Source organism: Anguilla rostrata, chromosome 8, assembly GCF_018555375.3.
Source record: "Anguilla rostrata isolate EN2019 chromosome 8, ASM1855537v3, whole genome shotgun sequence".
Lineage (NCBI taxonomy): Eukaryota > Metazoa > Chordata > Actinopteri > Anguilliformes > Anguillidae > Anguilla > Anguilla rostrata.
The window spans coordinates 46,150,625-46,178,469 of NC_057940.1; the positions used below are offsets into that span (position 1 = coordinate 46,150,625).

The 27,845-nt window shown below is 36.4% G+C and overlaps 1 protein-coding gene across 6 annotated transcripts in view; it reads left to right on the forward strand.

The window, feature by feature from the left end:
* The window catches only part of csmd3b (CUB and Sushi multiple domains 3b), a 919,486-nt gene that overhangs the window by 240,517 nt on the left and 651,124 nt on the right, over positions 1 to 27,845 (forward strand). For 5 of the 6 annotated variants that reach the window (XM_064348440.1, XM_064348441.1, XM_064348442.1 and 2 more), the window contains exons 5-6: positions 11,314 to 11,521; positions 21,214 to 21,326. In XM_064348440.1, the coding sequence (XP_064204510.1) occupies positions 11,314 to 11,521; positions 21,214 to 21,326 (321 nt within the window). The remainder of the gene's footprint in view (positions 1 to 11,313; positions 11,522 to 21,213; positions 21,327 to 27,845) is intronic. The other variant, XM_064348444.1, reaches the window with a different exon arrangement.

A 27,845-nucleotide genomic window follows, 5' to 3' on the forward strand; every position in this document is an offset into this window, starting at 1 on the left:
TCGAAGTTGTAGAAACCAATATGGTGCCCAGTGCACCGCACCTTTCAATTTCCACATAGGCCATAATGGAGAAACTCATGCCTTTTTCTATCAAACCAAGCGGCTTACAGTCATACTTTAAATCCAGTTATACATATAAGAATATGAATCAATGTGTGATTTTATTTGACACAATTAGATAACAAAGTTATAAGTCGACTTGTTTTACAAATTTGAGAGTTAACACTGGACTCTAGTAGGTTGTATTGAATATCTGATGATGACTGATGGATAACCTGTAAAAACCATCATGCAGAGGTTGAACAAAATTTAATTACAATACAACGCAAACTAGTGATGCAAACTAACTAGTTGGAGGGAACAGCGATTCTCTTCTCGTTCGTGTCTGTCGATCCGCTCTATTCTGCTCAATTTTTTTTCGTCCAAGACCGCTGAAAAAATGTTAAAATATGAATTTCAAGGACAGTACAAGGTAGCAAACATATAGCTAATAAAACAGTTGTAGATTGGATCCATATCCATTATATTACTGTTACTTTAGTTATAGAAGGCTATATTTTACATGATACCACACAATTTTAAAAAAATTAATATAATATCTACATAACCAGAAGATGCTTACAACTGGACGGAATCCCTCTTCTTTGTGATCGAGCATCATGAACACACTAGCTAGTGTACAAGGTCCTTGCTAAATCAGTTTATTTCAGTTTCACTCAAGTGGATCCTTGAGCTCACATGACAGTGTAGCTACATGAAAATTTAACTTGGTGTAACTGCATCAAAGGAAATTGTTAAGAGAAGGTACTATTTAATATTTGCCTAATTAGCTGGCAGTAATGTGTGAATCTGTGTTGTTTGAGCTAGCTAGCTATATAGTTATATACAGTGTTTCTTCGTAAAGTATTCAGACACTACATAGATGACAGAAGACCATCTAAACTCATGCTCTTTACTTCATTCATTAATTTAGTCCAACACATCTGTTTGCTTTCAGCTCTTTAACAACCAAATGTGTAAAATCAGTCATTGATAAACTGTGTACATTGGTGATTAAACTGTTATGCCCAGAAGTCAAAGTCATGCAACAGCAAAACTTCCACAGAGAAAAACACACAAAATGTGAGTTTTTCTTTGTTGGCGAAGAAAGTTCCTTCTGTGTTGGCAGGGTGGAACGCACATCCAAATGCAAAATAAAGTTGCTCTTATCCCTGCGGCACGCAGGAACTGCTGCCGTGGGCTATGCATGGCAAATTGTGGTCACTCACTCACGGACAACCTTTGAGCGATGTTTTGTGGGATGCACGCGCAGGTGGTGCCAGCTAAAATGTGTCTGCGGAAGTGAGTTGCGTGGTGGGTCTGGACGGTTACGTGCTTGTTTAGTTTGTAATGACATACTGAGGGATCCCATATGTAAAGCAATTATTTACAATAAGATTACAATAAAATAATATTCCACTATCAGAAAAAATTGGGTGATGTTCTAGCTTGATGTTAAATTGGTGCATCAAAATAACACATGACTTAGTTACCAATGAACACTTACACAACAGTGTTTGAAATGCCTTCAATAGAGAAGAGCACAAACCTCTTGGAAGACAATTTGAGTGGTACGAATTCAAGTAAAGCAGGTCACTATGAACCACTAAGCTAACACTGCTCAGGATACCATACCAGTGGCCCTATACTAACAGCTGGGCGCCTATTAGTTTGCTCCCACTGCATATATGCTGAGCATTATTAGCAAAGGCAAATGGCTGTCTTCCAACCAATGCAAATATAACTGTCAAAATATGACACAACGTAAATAAGTGAAATGTTACAAGCACTAATGTGTGTATGTATCCTGGCCAAACTTGCTTCCGTGTCCTTTTCTGACCCACTCCCCAGAGAATTTACTTTTGCTATGCTGATAAGTTGGAAAAATGGTAAAATCTTCCAAAAACCAGAGCAAAAATTGTTGTTTGCTTGGGGCTCTCAATCCTAGTAATAAACTTACAATGAAGCACGCCATGCACTGTTGGCAAGCTTATACTGTCCCCTACTAGATAAGAGTTTTCAATCAAATCTGAACTAACTGAAAAGAGTTACTATATCTTAAAAACAAAGTAGGGTTTTTAAAAATGCCTACTACCTCTTTCTATTTGTCTACTTAATTCTCAAATGGATTGTTCAAGACAATAAATTTGCCGCTGAATCTTTAAAGGGATATTCTTACGTGTAAATCCAATTGTAAGATTGTATATTTATTCTTGATGAACTTTACAACAACGGTGGCACTTGGAAACCATGTATTTGGCATAGTTGTCATGTGTCATCTTCTAATAAGGCTAGAACAGATTTTGTTGTTTCCATTCATAGTTTGGTTTCTGGAGCACTGAATGTCTGAGTTAATCTCAGGACACTGGCATCCTGGCCACTAGAAAGCTTGCACAAAGTGGCTCAGAGTGGGGTGCAAAACGCCCTGGCGTTAAGCTATGTATGTTTAATCATTTGCTGTATGTAGTACTATTGTTTTAGTCTATTTAGGATATTTAAATGTAGTGATGGCCATCGGAAAGTCTGCAAGCTGAGACTAAAATGTGAGTCTTGTGGTAGCATATTATAATGAAATGAAATCCACCATATACTAAATATCCCGTGCAGAATGTAGTTTTGTATTTTTAATTGACCAAATAAACAACTGTTAATGAATGATTTCACCAACATTATGAATTGGTATTGTACTTAAATAATTTGACTAATGAAGCGTTCAATTGTCATTTGGACAAATTAATGTGTGAATATGTGAAAATCACAAATACGAGTGAATCCATTTGCCAAGGTGGTCTTTCATCATATACACCATTGATGGCTGCAGTACATCACAATCGACTGAACTGCAGAATATTGATAATCATAATTAGGACAATCCAAAGCACAGTGAGTAGTCTACATCTTTTCCTGTGATGAAATTAGCTTCACTTTCTGTTCATAAATTACGAATACCTCAAACTCTCTCTTTCGGCTGTTCCCGTTAAGGGTCACCACAGCGGAGCATCCAAACCGCATATTTGATTTGGCATATGGTTTAAGCTGGATGCCCTTCCTGATGCAACCCTCCAATTTATCCAAGCTTGGGACCAGCACTGCGAATGCACTGGCTTGCGCATCCTCGCAAATTGAAAATAAAATGCATTAAAAAACAAACGTTTGCTAAATTGCAGAGGCCATGGTGGTTGATGCGTCTAATTCTTTCCGTTTTTATCCCATTTCCCTATGGCTTATTCCTGACAGACAGGTATGCTTGATTGACGTTAAATCTGCTACCGTTGAAACCTTTGTTACATTAAGCTTGTCCATTCATTTGTGGTATGGTCACATACATGTCCAATATTACATGATAGCAACATGATAACTTGCATTTTATATGAAGCAAAGTATGGGGGCCCCTGTGTGCCAAATAGTAAAATCTACATTCACATAATTAAATGGACACAAATAAATATAGTTTAAATTTATATATATTTTCTCTGTACTTAATTTATTTGTTATATTTAGTGGTTTGCTCACAAATCACAGATTTATTATTTTATTTTTTATATTTAATTTCACCAAATACATTTATTCATTGTATTTCTATTTAGTATTTTCCTTCTATTTCCTATTTTCTTGCTCCAATACTATATTTGAAAATGAGGTACATTCGGGCCACAATATTATAATGAGGTGACGAGGTCTGTCAATCAGGCAGCATAGAGACACACGGCGTGACATGTCATGTAAAAACACGCCCACCCTGGGTAAAACCTGGGGTACTTTCTATTAAAATGAATTGAGGATTGAGATTTTGACCACCTCCGACATAAACCGTTTGTTTTTTTTTTGTGATTGAATAAACTTTTCCACGTTTTCTTTGCCCTTATTAACATAAGTTGCGATTATTGCTGTCAACCAACTACATAATACCGAACAATCACTCGTCCTTTTGTGAAAAAATAGACAACCTATTGCCAATAACCAAGCAGCTCTTCATTCTTTCTCTTTCAGCAACAAGAACAATCTAATTCCCTTTCAGGAACTGCTGCTGCATAATGGAACACAGCAATTCTTCGGCATTTTGAATTTGTGATAAGTAAATTTGTCTAAAGCGTAAATCTGTCTAACTAGCTAGTAGGGTCAAGTGTAACGTTAAATTAGATCATAAACTTTTTGACGACAGGCTGACGCTACTCTATGCGACGTTGTTTTTCACAAAAGGACCAGTGATTGTTCGGTATTATGTAGTTGGTTGATGGGAAATCTCAATCCTCAATTCATTTTAATAGAAAGTGTAAATGTGAATGTAGATTTGACTATTTGAAAAGGTGGCACACAGGGGTCCCCATACAGAGCAGTTGTGGTGACATGATATATTGGGTTCATTTTAGGCAGGGAATTTCACTTAAATATCCGACCCAGCGGATAATGGTGTGAATCTAAAAGCTGGGATTTTGTCCAGATATGATACTGGTGTAATGATTTTACTTTTATGCCAATACAGGTTTCTATACAATTTGGCTTATATTTTTACGTGATAGTAACAAACTTTGCCAATGCAACTGGCACAGGGCAATTGTTGTGGGGACAATAGTGTTTTAAATCTATACTGCAATTTTCTTTGTTCACAAGTTATGCTGTTCTAAGGATTATACTTTTAGATAGACAGATAGATATTTATTAATCCTGAGGAAAATTCAGGTGTCCAATAGCTCACATTACAGAGCATAGTACAACGATGCACCAGGAAGTAAGAAATAAAAATAAACAAAATTTAAACAAAAACAAAAAAAGGCAAGAATAAAAAGGCACCGTAGAAACAAGCTATAAACATAAACAGAGCCATGGGAAAAACACAAACTGATGTTGTCTAACTACACCAGGTGTTATGTACAGTATGAACAGTCCTGACATAAATAAGTAAATATTGACTGATGTACAGCTATATAAATAAATAATGGGTGGGTAATGGATATAAAAATTACAGAAGTTAAAACATTATTTAAAACGGAGTTAATCAGTTAAACAGTATGTACACGTGCAAAGACAGCAAGTACAGCATAAAAGTACAGTGGATAATTACCCAAAAAAATAAAATGTGCAAAAAGTACCAGTGTGCCAAACATTGATTGACCTTGGCCACTCAGTTAGTGTCCTGAGGGGACAACCCCCTACTGTGTGAGGAGGCATTAAAGAGCCTGGGAACAAAAGAGTTCTTGAAGCGCCCCTTCCCTTTAAGAGAGAGAAGTCTGTTGCAGAAACTGCTCCTCTGACTGGTGACTGACTGTTGTGGAGGGTATGTCTCTGGTTATCCAGGATGGATAGCACCTTGTTCAATGTCCTTTTCTCAGCCACCACAGACTGGTAGAACATCTGCAGCATCTTGTTGTGAGTTCAGTTGGAGGTGGTTTTATGCCAATACAGCTAGCCTACAATTGTAGCTACTTGATTTTAGAAATAGAAACTACACACATGGGACTGGAAAACATAGGCTAGTTAAGCTAGTAGCTCTGCCCAACACTAGATATAGAACTCTACTACACACACACACACACACACACACACACACACAAAAATGTTGGCTAGTTGTTGTATGCAATATTATTAAGTAGACTCAAAAAATAAATAGTTGGATTTACTAAATAAATACAATTGTTGGATTTGCTCAATAAAATTGTAGACACGCACACAATTAAGTATATATGACATCTTCAACTTAATTAGTTTGTCCTATTGTTATTAATAACATTACTTGCTGCCACTAACAATTTGTCTTTTTTTTTGGTTACACTACGATCATGGTTGCACCTGCGCCCATGAATCCTCAAGCCAAATTTAGTACCATCGCTATCCAGCTACGTTGTGGGCGTTGAAGAAATGTATCCAATCATAATTGCCCACAGGTATCAAATAAAGTTTTTATTGAATAACAATCACATTCAGAAGTACACAAAATGGTGAAAGTTCAAAAGAAAAAGTGCAGACAGAGTATCGAGTACTTACAGGTTAATTCTGTCTCTGTCCAGCGCATAGCTACCTCTCTGCTTAGTCTGTGAACAGGATTTTTCAAATGAGGCGATGAAACCCTCTTGCCTAAAAGTGCATTTTTTATTTAAGTGTTTTAAATTTTATTTTGTTTTTAATTATTCAATTTAATTAATTATTTTCAAACATAAGCCTGGAGGGGTGCTGGTGGAAAAAAGGTTGAGAACCACTGATATTTGTAGACATATCCTCTTGTTGAAGCAGAGATAAACTTCAGTGCTTTTTATAGGTATTCAAGAACTGAACTGAATTTCCTCCTTACATATTCATGTTTGATGTTGTTAGAAAGAGAGTTGATTCAGGAATCTTTTGATGATAATAGCATAGTGCTTAGCCCTGCTTCCAACAACTAAAGTTCACTTTGATCAATAAATACACGGTCAGCTTTAAGGTTGGCCAGTCCTTGTCATTAATGAGTCTGACAACCCTTTCCTTCCTTCCTACACCTTAACTTGGCATCACCCAATCAGGGCAACCATCTTCAAGCAATGCAGGGTAAGGTATTTAAGATGTCCATAGGAAAAAGTTATGTTGTGTTGCAGTTGGTTTCGGAGCCTTGGAGAAGAAAAGTTTTTCTCTTTTTGTTTTGGTGGTGGTTCCTTGGTTGTGTGTGTTTTTATTTTTTGGCTGGTTTCTTTTCATCCTATAGTGCTTAAACTGGAAGTGGGTAACATTTTGGCAAGGTCTGGTTTATCCGTCTCTCTCTCTCTCTTTTCTGGATTTCTAAATTCATTGTTTCATGTTTTGTAGTTTCCAAGTCGTGAGTTTGCATTCAATAAAGAATGTATGATCTAAATTCATTAGTCTATTCGACTGCTTGGAATTGAATTCATTTATTTAATCTTAAAACCTGATATAGAGCTTGTTTTGACTTGTTGGTGGATTCCACCAGTACACTGTAGACTGACCTATCAATGAATTTGGGGATATAATTGATAATTCTAATTTTCAACCATAATTATTCAATTAAATTACATTGCTTTCATTTCAATAAAGGATTTGTACTCATTAAATTTGTGGATGTATTGTTTGTTGATTTGCATCCTATGTTGGGAATGGATGTGGGAGGAGCGACTTGTACATTAATAGCTATTGCACTAGGGCTTACTATCTATAATTTTAACATACAGATCCATATTTGCAGTGCTACTGCTTTTGTCTGAATGCGTGATCAACCAATGACTGTGGCCCTGTTCAGACCTGTCTAGATTCAGTCTAGATTCAGTCGAGATGGATGTCAGTTCACGCCTGGCATCAGAATGCGTCTCCACATGCGTCTCGAGTGACCACTTGTGATCGGATCTCACTTCCCCGCTCAATATCCAAATAAACACGTACATCATTTCCGTTTGCAAAGACCAAATGCATTGTTGTTTTTAACCGGCGGGAGGCAGCAATGCACTACCTGTGCCTAGTCTGCTGGAAATTAAAAGAAGAAGAGGTTGTTTGCAAAGACATTGGCATGCGGGCAAAATCAAAACAAAAACAGACTGGGTCTATTCCTTGGCGTGTTCCAGGCAAACCAAATTGCCTGAGATGTTTGATGCACTCGTAATATGTCTCTATGCGCTTTTTGAAATTTTCAGATTGTGGACAAAGCCACCTTACACAATTTGAGAAGCACCCAAAATTATACAGCTCTATCCTTCTGTTTTGCTCCAGAAAACGACGTCAGATAGACCTATCAGCAAACATGGCTTAGCTATGCCCAGAAGTCCTCAATAATAATAGTATTTTCCAAAAAAATTACAAAAAAATCATTGACAACGTTTCTTTAGGTGCAGCGTCTTTTACTGCTACCACAGACTGAATGGTTAAGTGAATGCGATGATAAGAACATTTTCGGTTACGCTGACCTATAAAACGCTATTCCAAAAGCAAAATTAGACATGTTATACATCGTTAGAAAGCTTATACTCTCACATACTGAATAAACAAATTGTCAATCAAGCCAGACTGTACTAAAAAGGGCGACAATGCCATAAACAACACGTGTGGTATTACGTACAGCTATTTTGGAAGGTACCCAGGCATCACACATGCCTGTATATTTCACAAACGGATTGTCCAAGACAATACATGACCGCTCAGTCACGAAAGGGACATCTCTATGCGTAAAACCAATGGTAAGGTTGTATATTTATTCAATATTTAGTCCCAGATATTGACTGTAGAATGACATGGTATCATTTTTTAAAACATTGTCTTGTTTATTTTGTTATTCAGTGTGGCTTCTTCTTGTTGTTTCGCGCTTTAATATGACACCGTTGGCGCGCGAATGAGTACGTACTTCTGTTCATGCAGAGGATGTCAGTTGACTAGGCGGTCCTTCAATGTGGCCCAGGACGCATTTGTGTACACACTGCTAAAAGAATGTGGCCATATGCGACCCAGACCACCTTCGAATGTGGTCTGAGTGATCGGATCTCTGTGCGTCCTCAATGCGTCTTGAGTGCATTCACACCTGTAGTTAGAGCTGTCCACTTGTGATCGGGTCACCCAAGATGCATGTTAATGCCAGGTCTGAACAGGGCCTGTGAGTGATCAGTCCCTGCTCGTGTTGATTGACAGGAGGTCTTGCCATTTTGAAAAGTCTCATTATGAAACGAAAAAGAGAGTTTGGATATAAAAATGCCATTGGGAAATAAGTCATTTGAAAAGTGTCATTTTAAAATAAAAAAGCCATTTGGAAATACAAATGTTATTATGAAATAAAATATAATCATGTTATTGTGAAAAGGACAATCATGAGGTGTCAATTATTTAATTATTTTGAAATGAAATTAAGTATTTATTTAATTATTGACCTATTTAATTATTTATTTATATATTCATTTATATATTTCCATATTTATTTAATTATTTATTTCATTTTGGCACGTTTAGTCCTCCATAACTGTTGGAACTGCTGGATTCAGATAATAAACACATATTTAATTAATCCTTGCTTGTCTGACAGTCTATAATTTGACTGTCAAAGTAGTTACGTTGCACCATCGATATCTAACTAGCTTGCACGTACGATAAGACTGAATGCCAGACCAACTTGGTAAAATGTAAAGCCAATTCAAGCAAAATATTCCACATTGTCCAAAAGAAACCTGGCCACTTCAGCATCTTTTTTGATGTGTTTGTCAACACACCTTCTATATTTGCCATATAGTTGCTACATGTAGCTAGCTAGTGACGTCAATGTAATTAGAGACACATTACTTTATCAATAACTCTTGCATACAGAGTAAGTTAATGTATGTGCCATGTTTATGCCTACCTTGTGCAAGTGTTGTACATATGCACATAATTGATGCTGCAGGTTTAACGGAGAGGATACAGCCATCACAGTACTTTCCTCCTGTATTATCAGGTAATTTGCATTACAGATTACCTGTGTTATTTTTCCATAATATGCTCAAAAAAACCAGTTCCAGGCTTCAAAGTCCATCCTATAGAATAGAACCACCACTTTGGCATATTTTGACTTGCCAGGTGGTGTGAAATGGCTTCACAGATGTTTCTAATTGGTCAGGTGTGTTCAATTGCTTCCTTAAAGAAGATATGAGAGCTTTCAGTATGTAGTCTTGATTCCAGGCTTTTCATTTCCTTTAGTCAATTCTGGTCGTGATGTTGACAAATGGCAATAACAGACTCCAAAGTTTGTTGTGCACTTTTTTTTTAAAACCGATAATTAAGCCAAGACTTCGTTTTTTTATTTTTTTGTTTATTGCTTCCAATGTTCTGCCATTTACGAGCATGGGCCAGCATCAAATATAGACTTAAGCATTTATAGATTCACCAAAATATACATAGCATATTGAGATTTTTGGTTATATACATGCCCTGTGATAGATTGTTGGCCTGTCCAGGGTGTATTCCTGCCTCTCGACAGGCTGAGACAGGCTCCAGTTCCCCTCCCCTAATGGAGGAATCAACAAATAAATAGGTTAGATGATGAATGGGCAGATTGGTTATTTCCATTAAAATAAATATTTATTTGTTAACATTTAAAATTCTAAAGTATATTAAAAGAATGATTAATTTGTTTAAAATTTTAAATGAACTGACTGAAGTTTTTATTGCAATTTTCTGTATTAAATATCCAGTTTCTAATTTATCTGTTGCTTTTAAGAATTATTTTAGTTTAAATAAATTAACTATAAATAAAATATTTACAGTAGATTAATTGTATAATGTATTACATTTCACTTAATATTTTAAAGCATTTTAAAGCATTACAATCAGTAATAGCCTGTTTCAATGATTTAAATGCATTCAATGGAACCAAAATTTGAAAAAACAATCAAAAGATGGAAAAAGGTATTTCTGGTGTGTGTATATGTTTGTGTGTGTGTGTGTGTGTGTGTGTCTCACAGTGTGTTGATGTATGAAGACAGTCAGGTGTATGGTTATATGCAATAAATGTTTTAGTATCAGCATGTTGTACATCAGTGTACCTATGTGTATTCAGAGAATTCAATCATTTATAACAAATGTGATTCTCAATGATTAGATCATAATGTATGTGTCGAAACCATATCTACAGTACATACATGGCCATGCTCTGTCCATGGAAGTATATTTGTAGGTACATGTATGCCGTGTGTATAAATGTATAAATTATAAGAATATAATTTATGATGTATGCACAGACCGGACCATGTGTCTTTATCTGTACATTATACTGATTGTCCAAATACAAAAATTCTGAAACAGAAATCCAAGATTGTTCTTTCACATTAAATTGGATCACTTGAAAGAAAGACATTAACAGATCTGTTGGGAAAAGCAGCTGGAACCTTTAATTCAGTACAGCCTGTATTGGTTGAGCCCATTAAAGTGATGACGGCAACAACAAAAAAAAAGCACTTTTAAGACCATAGTCTCTTTTATTAACAGCATTGCAGCATTGTATACAATGCAATAAAAAAACCTTGAAAGCGTTGAAATAAAAGGGCTCCATTTGAGTTTGTGAATATCACAGGAAGGCAGCAGAACAAATTTCAGTTACATTGAACTCATGTTTTCATGTGCTGAAAACAAAAATTTCTAATCCAGTGTACAATGCAATGAGCAGTAGTGCTGCTGCTGCTGAAAATATGCTGGAAATCAAAAAAACTAAAAGGCTACATACCATATGTATAGATACATATGACAGTCTATTTGAAAGGCTTTCAGCTGTTATTTTCTATTGTATAATCTGTGAAGAACTGAAATCAGATTCCTAACAGAAGTCTTTCCGTGTTTGATTGACAGCTGAGGACACATGTGGTGATACTCTGAGGGGTTCAAGTGGCATCATTTCAAGCCCCAATTTCCCGAGTGAATATTACAATAGTGCGGACTGTACGTGGACCATACTTGCTGATCCTGGAGACACCATCTCCGTCATTTTTACAGACTTCCAGATGGAGGACAAGTATGACTACTTGGAAGTGGAAGGGTCTGAGCCGCCAACAATATGGTGAGTCTCCCAACTATTCTATATTTCAATCTTCTCAAATTGCCTTGCTTTATTCTACATCTGTTTATACTGTCTGAAAACCGTATGCAAATCACTGTTTTCTCAGTAAGAACATTTTCTTATAGAAATAGTAACCAGTTAATATGTACCCATTGGTTCTTGGTGTACTTCTTAATTCATACTCAGTAATTTAAAAAACGAATTTTTAACAAAAAACATAGTAGTGTTACATTTTTAATAATTACCTCTCCACATGTACACTTTGTAAATATGGAAGCTGTCACCAGCATTTACTACTCTGCTGAAAAAAATGTATCAAGACTAAAAGTAACTATCAACAGTCTCTGTATACATAAACTCTTTATGTGGAACTTCAATATTTCTATTTAATTTGTCACTCCATTGTAGGAAGGTTTAAAAAAGTCACATTTTTCTAATTTATGGTTCTCTAGATAACTACGTAACACTCATCTTTGAATTGTGGCTGTAGTTTCCACAATCTTTACACTCCAATTAGTGGATGGTGCTGTACATGTGATGTGTGGGTGCCAAAATTAAAACATTTTGTTCTGTGTTCTCGAGTTCCTGTAAGAACACACCTCCAGGTACACCTGCAAGAATACACTCATCCACTGCAAGAATGTGTAATTTCTTTTTGATTTGGAAAGTACTTGTACCTTGACATCACCATTATTGACCTCTATCCTTACAAGAAACATATTGGCACTACAAAAATCAGTACATAAAATATACTTACACTTGTACAAAATCCTCCTCCCTTTGTCATACATTTTCTTGGCTGAACAAATTATTCTTATTCAGCCTCAAATACAGAGCAGAAATGCAATGGCAACTGGGAAGGGAAAACATGGAAAAGCCTGCATCAAAGTGCACTGTTTTTCAGTCCTCCCAAGAACACGAAGAGAACTTTTGGTGAAATCCCACATTGTTACCTTGTTACATTCTTGAGTTTGGAACACACTTAGTCACATGATGTTTTTACTTCCACGCATGCTTTACGCTCTTGGTAGAACACAAGAATCAATTTGGAACACAGCCTGTAATAATCTACAGGAACGTAGATTCTTGTTCCCAGTCCATGTGATCAGTCTGTCAGTGATCATGTGATCGTGATGTCAGTCTGAGCTGTGGCAAAAAGATTGCCACAGGAAAAAGTTTGGAAAAAGAAGAGTTTTTCTCTTTTTATTTTTGGTGGTGTTCCTTGTGTGGCAATGGATGAGGTTAAGACGCCAGACTACGCCACCTTGGGAATTTCACCCAAGGAAATAACCAGTTCAGACACTTCAATTTACAACAGTTTCCCAGGTTCTTTCATTGAAGGAAGACCAAGACGTTGCTCAAAAATGATTTTAACTTTCATTGGTAATTAAGAAGAAGCCCCAAGTATTAAATACCAGTTTTGTCAGAAGTCTATTGGCAACCCAAATCTACCAAAAAATTCTACTTCTAAGAGTTTGATAATCAGAAATAGCAGTTCAAAGCAAAAAAATATGTTTTTGTAATGTATTTCCAAAAGTACATGTCTCACCTCAATGAAAACATCATGCAATGTAAGCCCAGGGTGTATGTAGTATCCACACCAAATATCATGTCAATTGAATTTGCCATTGCTTTACAATGTGGCATTATGCCTGGCGTCTGAGCCTTGCACCAGAAAGGACACTAGACCTAAAAATGTTGATAGAAATGTTTTTATTTCAAAATCACAATTGAAATACAAAATATATATATATATTTATAACTAATGCCCAAGAACTATATAAATTTATTTTTATTTATGGTATAAAAAAAGTATTTGTTTTTGAACAATAGTAAACTAAAGAAAACAAAAATATTACTGTATTTGTACTTTATTATTACTATATTTATTTTAACTGCTGTTGGAGTTACGGGGGAGGGGAGGTGGACAGGGGGAGTTGATGACAAAGTGGAATGCAGTCCAAGTGAGGGGATTGGAGGCAGGGCAGTGCATTGATGTGTTGACAGCAGTTCCCTGAGAAAAAGTGTCACTCTTCACCATGAGAAGAAATTTTAGGATTTTTCCGATATTGTCGAAAGTGCTGCGACAGAAACAACGATAGATTTACTCTGTAGCCACATCTGTCCAAAATGTAAACAAGTCAGGCAGTTTTCATGGTCGGGAAAATTTTTTTATGACAACGTTGTCATGCACATCAATGTCATCAAGCTAACGTTATTAATAAACAAGTGAAGTCGTTATTTTGATGGCAATTAATAAGTCATGTAATGTTACAATATATCGAACGTTACATTCATGCTACTAGTTTAACGTTACCCACACACTGCTTAAGTTAATATAAAAAGAATGTACTTACCGATGAGTTAAAGTGATAACGCAGTTTGTAACGAGGTTAGTTAGCCTACTAAATAAGAAATGGTGGCTTGCTAGGTAACGTTAGCTTGTGATAGTTGGAAGCGTCAAGTGTTGAACGTCACTCTACGCACAATGAGGGTAAAGAACACTGACCTCAGACCTGCTGTTTTTGTGTTCACGTTTTAAGCAGCAGATATCACTGGTGAGCTTTCCAACTGAGCTGCCCCACTTTAGAAAACATCTTAAAAATAAATTTAAAAAATAATAATAATAATTCCCCAATGCTTAGGCCCGGCGGGGGGTGAACTTAGGCTTGGCGGGCCGCTGGGCTTGCAATACACTGGCGGAAACCGTGTGATTTCTGCTTGAAATTGGAATTGGTTCTAAAAAATTGAGATTTCAACTATCAGGCTTCTGTATAGACATTACGATTTTCATTCATTGATTTTACTTAAGTGTCACAGATTGCATTCAAACTTAGAGGAATATGTTGTGTAACCATGCAGGGTCTCTGAACCCCGATATGGTGTCCTGTGTCTTCTGGTTTGTCTCTTCTGAGAAAAACTCTGCAGAAGGTAAGACCCATAGATTGCCTGCCTAGATTAGAGTATCAGCAAACTTTAAATTGCCCCAATCACTTTTGCTTTGATGTTTGTGGAGGGGAAGGTAGGCCACATTCCTAGAAACAATATAATATTAGATCAAATTTACTGTTTCTTTCTCTTAGGCCATAATCTAGACACTAGATATTTGACAATATGCTATGGCCTAGGGAGATTTCAGTGTTAGACGGTACTCTTCACCACAATCATCAAAGCACCAAATGAGGGAGTATGTTTTGGAAGAATGGCATTCCATTCCTCCAGTAGAGTTCCAGAGACTTGTAGAATATATGCCATGGCTCATTGAAGCTGCTCTGGCGGATTCTGGTGGCCCAACACCTTACTAAGACACTTTATGTTGGTTTTTCCTTTAATTTGTCATCCGTCTGTATATCAGTGATCATAATAAGCAGACCTATGAGGAGCTGATAAGCAAGTCAGCAGTCTGTGCCATTTACCTCAATAGTGTAAGTACAATTATTTATTACTACCTTCACTTTTGGTTTGATCTTTCTTTTAAGACTAATGCTGTTAATTGCATTTCAAATGACAGGAATGTCTTCATTTGTTTGATATTGCTGCCCTGAAATGAACCTTGCCTAGGAGAGAGCAATGTGGCTGCCACTGAAAAGTGCCAGTGGAGAACACTAATTTCTTACTTTTAAAACATCACTTGCATGGAGAGACACTTGCTTCTTCCCAGACTGATCTTTTCATATTTTACACTAACATTTTCTTACACTTCCATTATCACCTAATAAATGTCCCAGTTTCAATAGTTAGTCTGTTCATGGCTCAGTGGTTAATGTCACAGTCCTCCACAGATCTTCAAGTCGCAGGTTCAAGTCCTGCTGGAAGCAAGCTTTTGCTCACTAATAATTGTCTGTTACTTCTCAACAATTGCTTTTGCACCACATCTACCCGGTGTTCACCGAACGCATACACTGCATTATCACATACCATCTGCACGTTCAGTTAACTGGCTACAATGTCGCCAGGCCATATGGATTCAACCGGAGCTCAGCTGTGCTTACTGGCCTATGTTCTTCAAAACCACGGACACATTTGACCATGAAAATTCACATATTGAACAGCTATGTCATGGTGGCGCTCTGCCGAACTTACTGACTGGAACGCGCAAGGTTGAACAATCGAATCCTGCCTTGCTCGCAGGCACATCTTTTCATATTTTACACTAACGTTTTCTTACACTTATATTTGCTTTACCAAAAGTCACTCACGGCCAGCCATATGCATTTCATGGTGGAAAATGTATTAATTTTCTTAAAAAGCTACACCAGCTGACCACTGTGCCATTTCTACCAACTATATTTCTTGGCTACTGTAGAAAACGTTCTTATCAGCAAACGTTACGTTTCTACATTCATGTTACCTCACCCTGTTCTCCATCTACCCACATACAATGTACTTTCCTTTTCCTACTACTAGTAGTTATAATTTGGACTGAGTCATGATTTTAAATGTAATGTTCTATCTACCCACATACAAGCAATGTACTTTCCTCATGATCACTACTAATAGTTATAATTAGGATTGAGTCATGATTTTAAATGTATTACATTTAAAATCATGACTCAATCCTAATTATAACTATTAGTAGTGATCATGAGAAAAGTACATTTGTAGGCTACTACAGGTCTCCTACTCAATATCACGCCTTATTTCACTACTATAGTGAAACATTGCTAATACCGTCTGTTTTATATACCATTCGATAAGGAAATCTTGCTCATGGTCACTTTATTTTCTTAGCACTATAGTCTGTGATCATGTCAAACTTCATCTCCATGCCCATTCTGCTAAAAACATATAGTTTCACTCATAGTTTCACTCATACAGAAGCCTGATACATTCATTTGTCCTCATTTCTCTCGTGCTATTGTTGTTAATAAAAATGCAAAGATTGCTGGGAAATATGCGTCTGCTCCTATTCTCCAGTATCTCGTGTTCCTGTTCTACTACTTCCAATTCTCACGTAAGGTGACTTATCTAGCTTAGCAAAATAGCGAATAGGACTCCTACCTCCAGATAAGTCTATCAAAATGCCTTATAAACCTTACAAACACTAAAAGTGCATCAAGGCGAAATAACAGAAAACGGAGCAGGACAGAAGGGTACACAAGTTGCGACCGAGGGAGCTAATTCTACGAGTTTGCTGATAATTTTGTCAATCAAGGCTCGTTGGATGGCCGTCAAATCCGTGAGTACACTGGGCATATTTCAGCTGCGTTTCTCATGCTTTTATACTTATGCCACCGCACCCCTTGTCACAGCCACTGTTTTACATATAGCAAAGCAAAAGTGCTAACGCTCATTAGACTGTACAAATTCACACAAGGATAGCCATAATCCACAACTGTTTCTTAAAGGGTTCCTTCGCATTTCTCACTTTCTTATAACAAACACTTTGCAAAAAGAAATGATATCTCATAAAAAAAAACATGTTTTCAATGTACAAAAATGCCAAGTTAAGCTTTATTCCAAAGCAATGCTACCCAATGTTTCCCCAATTGTTTCAAGTCACTTGGCCGGGCTGTGTTTTTTAATTACCATTTTACAATGTCAAAACGTGCTTTTTTAAATTAGATTTAACTTACTAGGAGAAAGGAATGAATCTGTACATAGAGGTGAGTCAGTTCCTTTCATTCACCAAATAGATTTGTTCAAAAGGAATGAATTGTTCATGAACGACACACCACTAGTGAGTAGCCTAAATGTCCTTTTTCACGTAGACCACTACTAGTTATGAAAGTGTTTGTCATGTTTTTAGATGGAAGTGTTTTTAATGCAGTGTTGTAGACACGACAGACGTACTAATTTTTTATGTCGATAGAGAATAGGGCTAGTTAACATTCATTTAGAAACGTTGCATTTGCAGATAACGGTAGCTACAGTAAAAAAAAAAAAAAATTGTTAAACAGGTAGATATGCCACAGCAGTCAGCTATTGTAACTTTATTTAAGAAAATCAGTAAATCTGCCTTCATGAAATGCATATGGCTCTTCGTTCATGACTTTTGCTAAACATATGCATTGAACATTCTGATATCATTTGAATGTCAATATTGCATAAGGGAATAAAGTTATAAACACCTTCTGAGTTAAATGTCCATGAACGGCTTTGCAAAAAGTTGTTTTGTGTAAAGTGGTGGAAATCTAGTTTGACATGTTTTGACAAAGGACTAGGCTAGCTCAATTATTTTTATACGGCCATGGCTCAATTCAACCCTAATTCAGCTCAGGTGTTTTTTCCATATGACCTGGCTATATCCTAGCCGGCTAGAAAACTTTCACATTGCAACCAAATCTAGGCGGTTAACCGAATGTCTAGATGATATCACATAATACAGTTTATGCGTTCGGCGAAAGACTGGCTAGACTTGTTTGAAATGTGAGAGTTTTCCAACCGGCTAGAATGTAGGCAGGCTATATCAGGGTAAAACATACCTAGTGCATTTATGTCAAAACATCTGTCAACTCATTTACCTCTCTTAAGATGTTTATCGTCTGTGTTTGATGCTCACTGGGGGACGAACGATACTCATCCGTCGTTATGGAATGATGCTGTGTGGAGTTTGCATGTGAAATGATAGAGAATGGATTTCAGGAATATAAATGAATTCCTACAAGGATTATACAGTTGCAAAAGTAATAGTTTTAAAGTAATATGCCATTATTAGTTAGCAAATAAGCTTGCACAACAAATTAGAGATTTTCTTCAGCCTTAGGTGGGATTCTGGGCCTTGAAGGTCCCATAGGCAAGCGTGTTACCAGCGAGCTACCTGCAAAGTAGCCGCAGTGGCCACACATTTTTTTTGCTTAAAAATATATATGTCCAAATTGCATGTGTATGTGATGTTTTCATTGGCTGGTGTAGCTAAATGTCCAGTAGGGAGTTGTATTGTTTGCGGGCTTGGAGGATTTGTGGTGATGTAATGGACAGGAAAAAGAAGAAGGAAAAAACCCTAAGTTTGGCCCTTTATTGTGCATATGTGTGAAGTTGTTTGTGAATTCTGTCTGTTGACATGAGATCAGAAGGTACAGAAATTAAGTTCTGAGCAGGCCTGGGTCAAATACGTATTTGTTTTGAATTCAAATACTTTTTCACGCTTTACTTTATCTTGTATGGTGTATTGGAACCAAAGAAATACACTCAAAAAGTGCAAACCCCGCCTTCTGGTCAAATTGGCGGTCTCAGTTACACCAGGCAAGATCTATAGAGCATAGAAAAGTATTTGAATTCAGAAAAAAAGACACATTTGACCCAGGACTTGTTCTGAGAGTCTGTGGTCATTGTGGATATCCTTGAAAAGTGCCAAGCTCTGTGCTGTATAGGTATGGGGCATGCTGCCCCGCCAAGGTGTACCTACCATCCAAATATTTGTTATTTCTTGGTAAATATACATGCCAAACACAATCATTTTTATTTGAAAATTATTAGATTCTTTGTAAACTTGTATTTCAATGTTTATTTATGGATTGTAGTCCTTTAATTATATCGCATGCACGCATGCACGCACACGCGCGCGCGCACACACAGATGCACATTGCAGGACTCATGGAACAATCAGAGACCAATGTGCTTTTCAAAGCCTGGCAATTTTAACTGTGAAAAATGAATTAGTCTTTATAGGCTGAATGGCCTGTTCTTATCATTAAATTTAATTGATTGAATTTAACCATAGTTTTAGTACAAAGTGTAGTGTGACATTATGTTAAATTGTTTATATTAATCTGTAAACCTAAATCCAATGTCCTGGTTGGGTATGTTTCAGTGGGACCTCTCTTTTGTTTCTGGCACTTGATATAAACCACATATTTCTTGTTTATGTTGATTAAATTACACTTTGCATTATGAAACATTCTATTACCTCTCACAGTGATTTACTAGTTAGTGGTGTGGTGATCTACTTGATGTTATAAAATAATTGTTTACTACTTCCAAGCAGACTGGCAATTCATTTAATTAAAATGCATGCATGTTACACGAAGGGAGAAACACTGTTATCATGCCACACATTCATTAGGTAAAGTTAACAGGTTTTTCCTTTGTAAAATGAGTATTTTTTTGTAAGGTAGATGACTTTGTTGTGGAGACATATTCATGGATAACCATTTTAAGTCTATACATTTTATACGTGTTTTTTGTATGCGTCAATTGTACTAACAATTACCCAGCCCTCACTACTGTTTACCTACGTGCTAAATACATGTATTCCCCAATCTGATGTCATCAATGAGTTTGTTTTGTTTCTTTGGGGAAGCATCTGTTCAATGATATTATTTTGTTTGTTTAACTTGAATGAGAGTGTGATGTATTGTTTTGTACATACTATTGTACAATTAATTCAATAAGCAAAATGAACCTTTCTAATATTTTGGAGGTTTTGAAGTTATAATTAATTCCGTTAACATTGTTCTTACAATTAATGAGCAACAATCGTCAAGTAACATACTGAGATGAATACTAAGAAGCTGATTGGTAGTCACTGTATTTTCTTGGTTTGTACATATACTGTCATAAATATTAAAATTCAGAGTTCAGTCTTTCACCAAAAGATCAATGCTTCCATTATGCAGCAATACTGTATATTGCAGTAGTCAAACTGTGCCGCCAGTTAAAAATATTTTTTGTCAAAGGACCACTATAATATTTTGCAGATCATATGTGGCCATTTATAAAATCTTCTCATAAATGAAAGGCAATAAGAGATGTTATATTTGGAAAACAGTCACAGTTTACACAAAGCCCATATAAAATAAATTTGTTAAAGTATGTACAGTATATTACATTCATTGCTACCACATACTGTATTGCACATTTATAACGGTGAAAAGATTCATAACCATTTGTGTTGGGATTTTAGTCTATTTTCTTTTCGTGAAATTACCTCATATACTTCTTCACATTTGACAAGAATATTAAATACATATCATATGCTACGCTGTTCTTGTAGCATGTGATATCATATATCATGTTGATGTAACATTTATAGATGTTTCATAAATGCTTTACTACAATCAATATTGTTTACCATCTGACCAGCTATTATATAACTGATGTTATTGTTATAACAAATGCATCTAAAGTAGTTTATCTCTCTGTAAAACAATGAAAAGATATATTAAAAGCATATTAAATCCAAAGAAGGCTTTGGATGGTGGTTATTTCAAGAACATATCAAGTATCATTGAATTGATGCTCAAACTGATTGATTTCTGGCTGTATATTTTCAGGGAACGTAGAAAAGTATCACAAAACAGTGTTCATTTTGAAACCAGTTTTGATTTATTCACGTATGGGAGAATAAAACATTGGGTTTGATTGGGTTACTCATGTATTTATTCAATTTATTTTAATTTCATTTTTTGATGGGATTGAGGATTGGAGTTTGGGAGGCCTGCTGATTTGACCATTTATTTGGATTCCTCATTTTGTAATCGTTATCAGAAAGCAGTTTGGTACAAATACAGTAGGATGGTGGGTACTTTATTTGCAAAATATTATGTGAACTATACCAAAATAAAATGTCCAATTTGGTTGCCAGCAGGAAAAAGTTCAGAACAATTTGAGATGGTGGGTCAAATTCTGCTTTTTTGTGTGAAATTACATGGAATGACTTCGATCAATTTTAGAGCATGCCTGCAGTCAGTGGATTTTGCTGACTATTAGAATGGAGTAATGCTTTGTCATATTCTTCTCTTCCCTGTTAGGTTATCTGGGATGAATATTCCATCACCCATTGTCAGCAACAAGAACTGGCTGAGGCTTCACTTTGTAACAGACAGTAACCATCGGTACAGAGGTTTCAGTTCTCATTATCTAGGTAAGCCCCTGTTTAAACCATTCTGAAATATTCAAATGTATTTTTACTCAACAGTACTGCCGCGTCAACAGCAATGAATCACGCAGCTGTTAACAATCCTTTCAAGTTCATTAAAAGCAGGCTAATTGGAAGGTGCTACTTCAGTCAGCAGTGTCAGAGGAAGCCAGCAATACATGTCTGAAAATGTTCAGTATTTGTTTGCTTCCGTGACGCATCTGCATGTTTTCTGACTAGCATTTTATATTTCATACTCTGGTTGTGGGATCTATCAATGATCATGTTTACATGCACATCATTTTTTGGATCTTATTCTCAATACTCAGGTATAGAGCCCATGTAAACACCATATTCCATTTATAACTCTCAAACATGGTCTGCTCATCCATTAGCAAGGTGTCTTGGTGTTGAAGTCAGCCTATTAATTTACTGGAAAGATGCTGCAGCAAGCACACAGCCCTCACTCCTGGACAGACAAGGACGCAGAAGTCTTAATTTCAAACAATTAGGGCTCTGTCTTACACCCGGCGCAAAGCGGCGCCAAGTGCAACGCAAGTGTCTTTGCTAGTTTCAGACCGACGCAGTTGTCATTTTCCCGTCCAGCACCCACGTTGTTTAAATAGCAATACTTGCTATTTAAAGCTTGCACCCATTAAGGCTTGCGCCCATCTGAGCGCCCATGGGCGTGTTGGTCTTAAAATGAGGTGTGGAGGTGTGGTTATGCGCATTGTTGGCGCATTGCTATCTTGAGGCAGCGGAAAGCGATTGCGCAATTGACCAACAAAAACCTGGTCGTAAGTCAATGGCACAGTATTTTACTGTTCATTATTAAGATAGTAATATGCGCCTACATAGGCGGGTGCACAACGTGCAATATTTAAAAAAAATACATGTCATAATGGTCCATTTCCTCTGCAGAGAAGCGTTTTCTACTACTTGGCAAATCCACCATTATAATAGCAATCCGCCAAGGTGCAAGCACAGCTGGCTTTTAAAGGGAATGGGAGATGACACTCTGATTGGTTTATTTCGCCCAAAACACACCTATGATTAATTAGGAGACTAAGTACAACCCCTTTGAACCATGCGCCTTACTTTGCGCTCAGATTATCCGCCATTAAACTAGCAAAAGTGGATTTGGACATGCCCTAAATGCACTTGCGCCATGTGCTTTAGACCATGCACTTAGATCGTTAAAATATAGCCCTTAAACTTTGTGCAACACATGGATGGCAGAAAACATCAAAATAGCAATTTCTGTAAGACTGCAGCAGACAAAATGAAAGATGCTGAGTTCATTCAAACCACAGAACAAAGTTGGCACAAGTGGAAGGCTCTGAAAGCAATATATTTTAAGATGGGGTAACATTAGCATGTTAACTCATGCTATTCATTTTCATCACACATATTAATTACAATACACTTGTTAAATATAGGATGGTAGATGGTGAATCTGGTCATAGATTTGCACTTATGGGGAACACACCCAAATAAAAGAAATATGATTAATTGCGTTTTAGAAGTTTAACACATTAAGCATGTTAATCATAAAAATGATCCACAAGACTTAATGCGGTAGGGTTGATAGCTGTGATTCTAAGATAAAACTAAACCAGCAGTTCACACCCAGCTAATTTTAAGCACTTCATGCACATAGAAGAATTGCTATGATGCCATCCTTTAGTGCTGGCCAAAGAATATAAACAGAATATTCAGCTAACCATGTATATAAGAATAAGATCGGTTATTCTTTTCATGACAAATGAAAATGACATATTTGGAATCTGGTGTGCATGCAAACATGGTCATTGTACTTTCTTTGGTCTTTATCCAATTAAAGCAACAAGAGACATGCATTTGTTTTCTCAAATATAACAAAACCTCACTTTCAAACAGTCCACTAGTCAGTTGGAAGCAGAACTATCTCCATTCAAATTCTTGGAATTCAGGATAATATTTTGACCCTTTTAAAAGTATTGTCTTGTAGACATATTTGCAAACCTATTAAGTGGAAAAGTGGTTTTGTTTTTTTTTTTTGTCAAAACTGCATATCATTTCCTAACTAACCCTGGCCAAGGAACAAATCGTTTTTAAATTTTCAGGTAACTGTCTCTTTATTTAAAAATGAAACTGAAATTCCAAGTTACAAAGGTCAGCTTCTGTAATTCCAGTGGAGTTACCACAGTTATGCATATATTACTTCCTGGAAGGTTTGGGTGAAGTATGAGAGTTTGCCTACCCTTACAAAACTAGTCTTGCAACATATTTTTTTTCTTTTTTAAAAGAAATTTATTTTTATTTTTACTTTAGGTTGCACAAGTTTGAACTCTGACATCATAAAGTATTTCCTTTTTCAGATTATAAACTAAACTGGTGCAAGTGCAACACAAAATGGACCTGATGCTCTTGGACAGTGGTTGATATGAGATCAATGGAAACGCTTATTGTTTTGGCCTCTGTTCAGCAATCTAATTGATTAAATTGAATTAGCTTCCTGTCTGAATAACTGTTTTCCACTTTTGTCTTGATAAACCTGGACATGGTCTTCAAGAGAAAGATTAAATAAATGAGGATTAGGATGCTTATTCACTGTCTCTGTGAAATCTTGCAAACTTCAGAACCTTTGCTGACATCAGACCATGGGGGAACAAACTTAAGGTGTCATTCTGAAGTGTCATTTGGTGTAGACACCAAATTTATTTAAAACACTGAAATATATTCCATGTCTGAGTCAACCCCATATGCCTGGCCAAAAACAAAGTCGGCGTTTGAATTTTTTGGACAGTACCCACTGTACAAGCCTCTGGATGAAGTGTTATGATCTGGGGTTGCTTCAATCGGTCAGGTCTAGGCTCAGCAACATTATGCAGCAATAAAATGACGTCAGCTGAGTACCTGAATGTACTGAATGACCAGGTTATCCCAACAATGGATTTTTTTCTTCCCTGATGGCACGTGCATATTCCAGGATGACAATGCCAAGATTCATCGGGCTCAAATTGTGAAAGAGTGGTTCTGGGAGTATGAGGAATCATTTTTACACATGAATTGGCCACCAGAGTCCTGACCCTTTACGGATTGGTTTGACTCTCCTGTCGTCAATGCAAGATCTTGGCCAAAAATTAATGCAATTCTGGACGGAAATAAATGTTGTGACGTTGCATAAGGTTGTCTAAACAATGCCACGGCGAATGCACGCTGTAATCAAAGCTAAAGGCGGTCCAACGAGTGTGCGACTTTCTTTTGGTCAGGCAGTATAGGATCAAGTTTAATTTATTAGCTAGAATAGGACATTTTAAATAAAACCACAATAAAACATTTACCAAGTACAAACTGTTGTTACTTCACAAAAAAATTAATTACTTCATAATTGGTGAATGTCATGCACACATTTTATAAATCTGATCTGTTTTTTTTAACAGTGATTTTTTTTTTGGTCTATACTTACACAATACACAATAATTTAAGACTGTTAAGATTATTTTCAGTGCAGTGTCAGTGCAAACCCCTGGTCAAACTGCATGTTTTGCTGACATGAAATGAAGTCAACACAACCTTTTCAGGGACTAAACTTAAACATGACTTATTTTTGCCCCTTTTTATGCACAGTTACTAATTATTTGCTGAATTTAACAGTTTGAAGTAAATGTGGCATGTGTAAAAGTTGATCCAATAATACTTAAAAAAAAAAAAAAAATTTAAGATCCCAGAAATTGATTGACTCATTGAATAATTTAGATGAAGAAACTCAATAAACACTGCCTCTTCAAACTTCTCAGGGTGTTGTGTTTACTCACAACAACCATGCGCTCCACTAAGCAGCTGACTGCTGACTTATAAATGATCTAAACCAGAGGAGGTTGCTCCTCCTCTATTTTTGAGAGGCAAGAGGGAGATCAAAATATTAAAAAGCAGAATTGGTTCAAATAAACCATTACCAAATCTCAATATCATTTTAAAAATAATTTTTCTCTCTTCTTTGGAAAAAATCCATTATTGAAATTCTGATTAAAATGCTTCAACAGCGACACCTGCAGGGCAGGCAAGAGGGGAAACGGCCATCTGTGTGAAGTGGTGGTGGGGGGCAGAGGAGGACAGGCTCCTGCTGTCCTCCTTAGGGCGGGATATCTTATATCAATTTAATGTATTTCTTTTTTTTTCATGCTAATCTGTTATTGGCCAAAACACGTAAAATGATGCTCCAATGGAGGACGTCCTCCCTAACCAGTCAACAACCAGAATACAATATTGACATCGCGTTGGTCCAATGATAATTTCCAAATTTCATCTTCAATTCTCTGCCACTGTATTGTATTATAACGTGCAAATTGCGAACTACTTTTAAACACATCACTAAAAAAATACATTTTATTTCGGTCTTTTCAACCAGAGGAGGCTGGTCCATAGAGGCAGAGGAGGTTATCCAAATTTCCTTTTTTCAGATTTACGTTTCCCTTTTTTTATCGAGCAGTAGCTAGCTACTTGCGTTAGCCAAAGCAACAGCTAGCTTGTTGTAGCAGCCCTGAAGGAATGTTAAGCTAACAAGCTAAAACTGCTTAGATTTTGCTTCATACATCTATAGTAGTTCTACATATCCACCCTTAGATTTTATGAACTTGTGGTCAAGAGGTTTTTGATCCAGCACATGTATAGTTTAACCTGCTGTATGTATGCAATCTCTCAGTATTTAATTGCAAACTAAAAAAAAGTGCAAATTAATTTTAGATTTTTTGTCTAGACAATTGCATTTGTGGCGCTTTATTTCTTCCAAAATTATGAATATAAACTAATCTGCATTAGTATGGTAAATTGTACAAATGACTTGCTTCATTTAAACCATTTTTCAAGTCTCTGTGATGTTCACATCTGGAGTTATAAAGCTTTAAATAGGGTATCCCCTAAATGATTTGGCATGTGCACTAAGGGGTTAAATACTTTAGATACTTTAGTTTACAATTTTAAAATTTTTGAAATAAATTTAATATATTTTTCTATTGTTTAGTGTTCTAACACTATAGGCCTATGGTTATTAATATGTTGAACAGGCTTCAACTTAAAGGTTGTTAATAAATCAGGTTGTCAATAAACCGTGAATTCAAAAATGAGGTCAGCCCTTGTCGACATTACGTTTCTGATCTATTAAAGTAATTTCAGTATTGTTAGGTACCGAGTATCGAATCGGTATCGTTTAAGTTTCAAGTATCGTTTCAGTATCAAGTATCGTGATACTAAACCTGGTATCAGTATCGAAGTCAATATTTTGGTATCATGACAACACTAATTTGAACATAAGAACATAACATAACTGGAACATAACTAGTGTCCTCCCTAATTTTTTGAGTCACCAGCCGCCACTGATCTAAACGGTCCAAACATTAAGAAATGGAGGTTGACCCCTTAAGTCGCACCAGCCCGTGATCAGGCCAATATGGTTCATTTGCATTCGCTCCATTTCCTATGGTGAAATTTTCAGTCAATCTGGTCATACAATATATTTGAAAGTGCTAGAACTCAGGATGTTTTAGCAACAATGTTCCTTATTTTGTAACATGTGGGATGGCAAAACAAGCTTGGGGGGTCCTCACCTTCTTTGTGTTTTGGACAACCACAGGCAACACAAATTATGATAAAGTTGGTACGCTTGTCATGGCAAGAATTTAGGTAAGAAAATCCATAGTCCCAAACATGTGCTAACTGAGAAATCTCTGTAGAATATCCATTGCTTACTAAGCAATTATCTGGAGGAATTATCATTGTTGTCCATTTTGTCATTGCATGAATGCCGAAACTATTGTGTACAAAGGAATATTATTATCTCTGGGGTGGTACTGTTTCTCTGCAACAAAACAAGCTCTCCTATAAGCTTTTCTGACCAGTACTGGCCAAGCAGTCCCTCAATATAGCCAATGGAACCCACAACGACTCAACATGGGCAGTACAACTTCTGCCCAGTACACTGCCAGCCAGTGGCCAGAAATTATAGTGTAACAAGCATTTTAGATAGTGATATTACATTATTAACAGTGTTGTTAGGCTGCATAAAAACACACACATTGTTTCTCCTTTTTCTGTACGCACGCTGACAACATTGTGCACTAGCAAAAATGTCCCTGAGACATTATGCCTACAAAGGTTGTTTTTCAACTAAAATTTATTTTTCAATACCAAAGTCTAAACAGAAGACTCAGCATTTGGAGGCCTTGGAAGAAATCACTCATCGGAATGAATATTTCTTAGGAGGATAATGAAAAAGGCTTTGACTGTACTAGAGAGGGAATGTTCATTGAAGGATTTAATCTCCTTTTATATCAGTGAGAATCTAAATGCATTCTCAGAATATATATATATTTATTATTCAGTACTCTTAAGGAGTAGGCATACTGAATAATAAAAATATTTTGCAAATATTGAGAATTGAGAATATTTTTACATGGGGGTAGGTTATTTGACAAAAACTTAAATCAATGCACCTCAATCAATGGATTAGTAAACTAGATAGCTAATGTATTTATTTTTATTTAC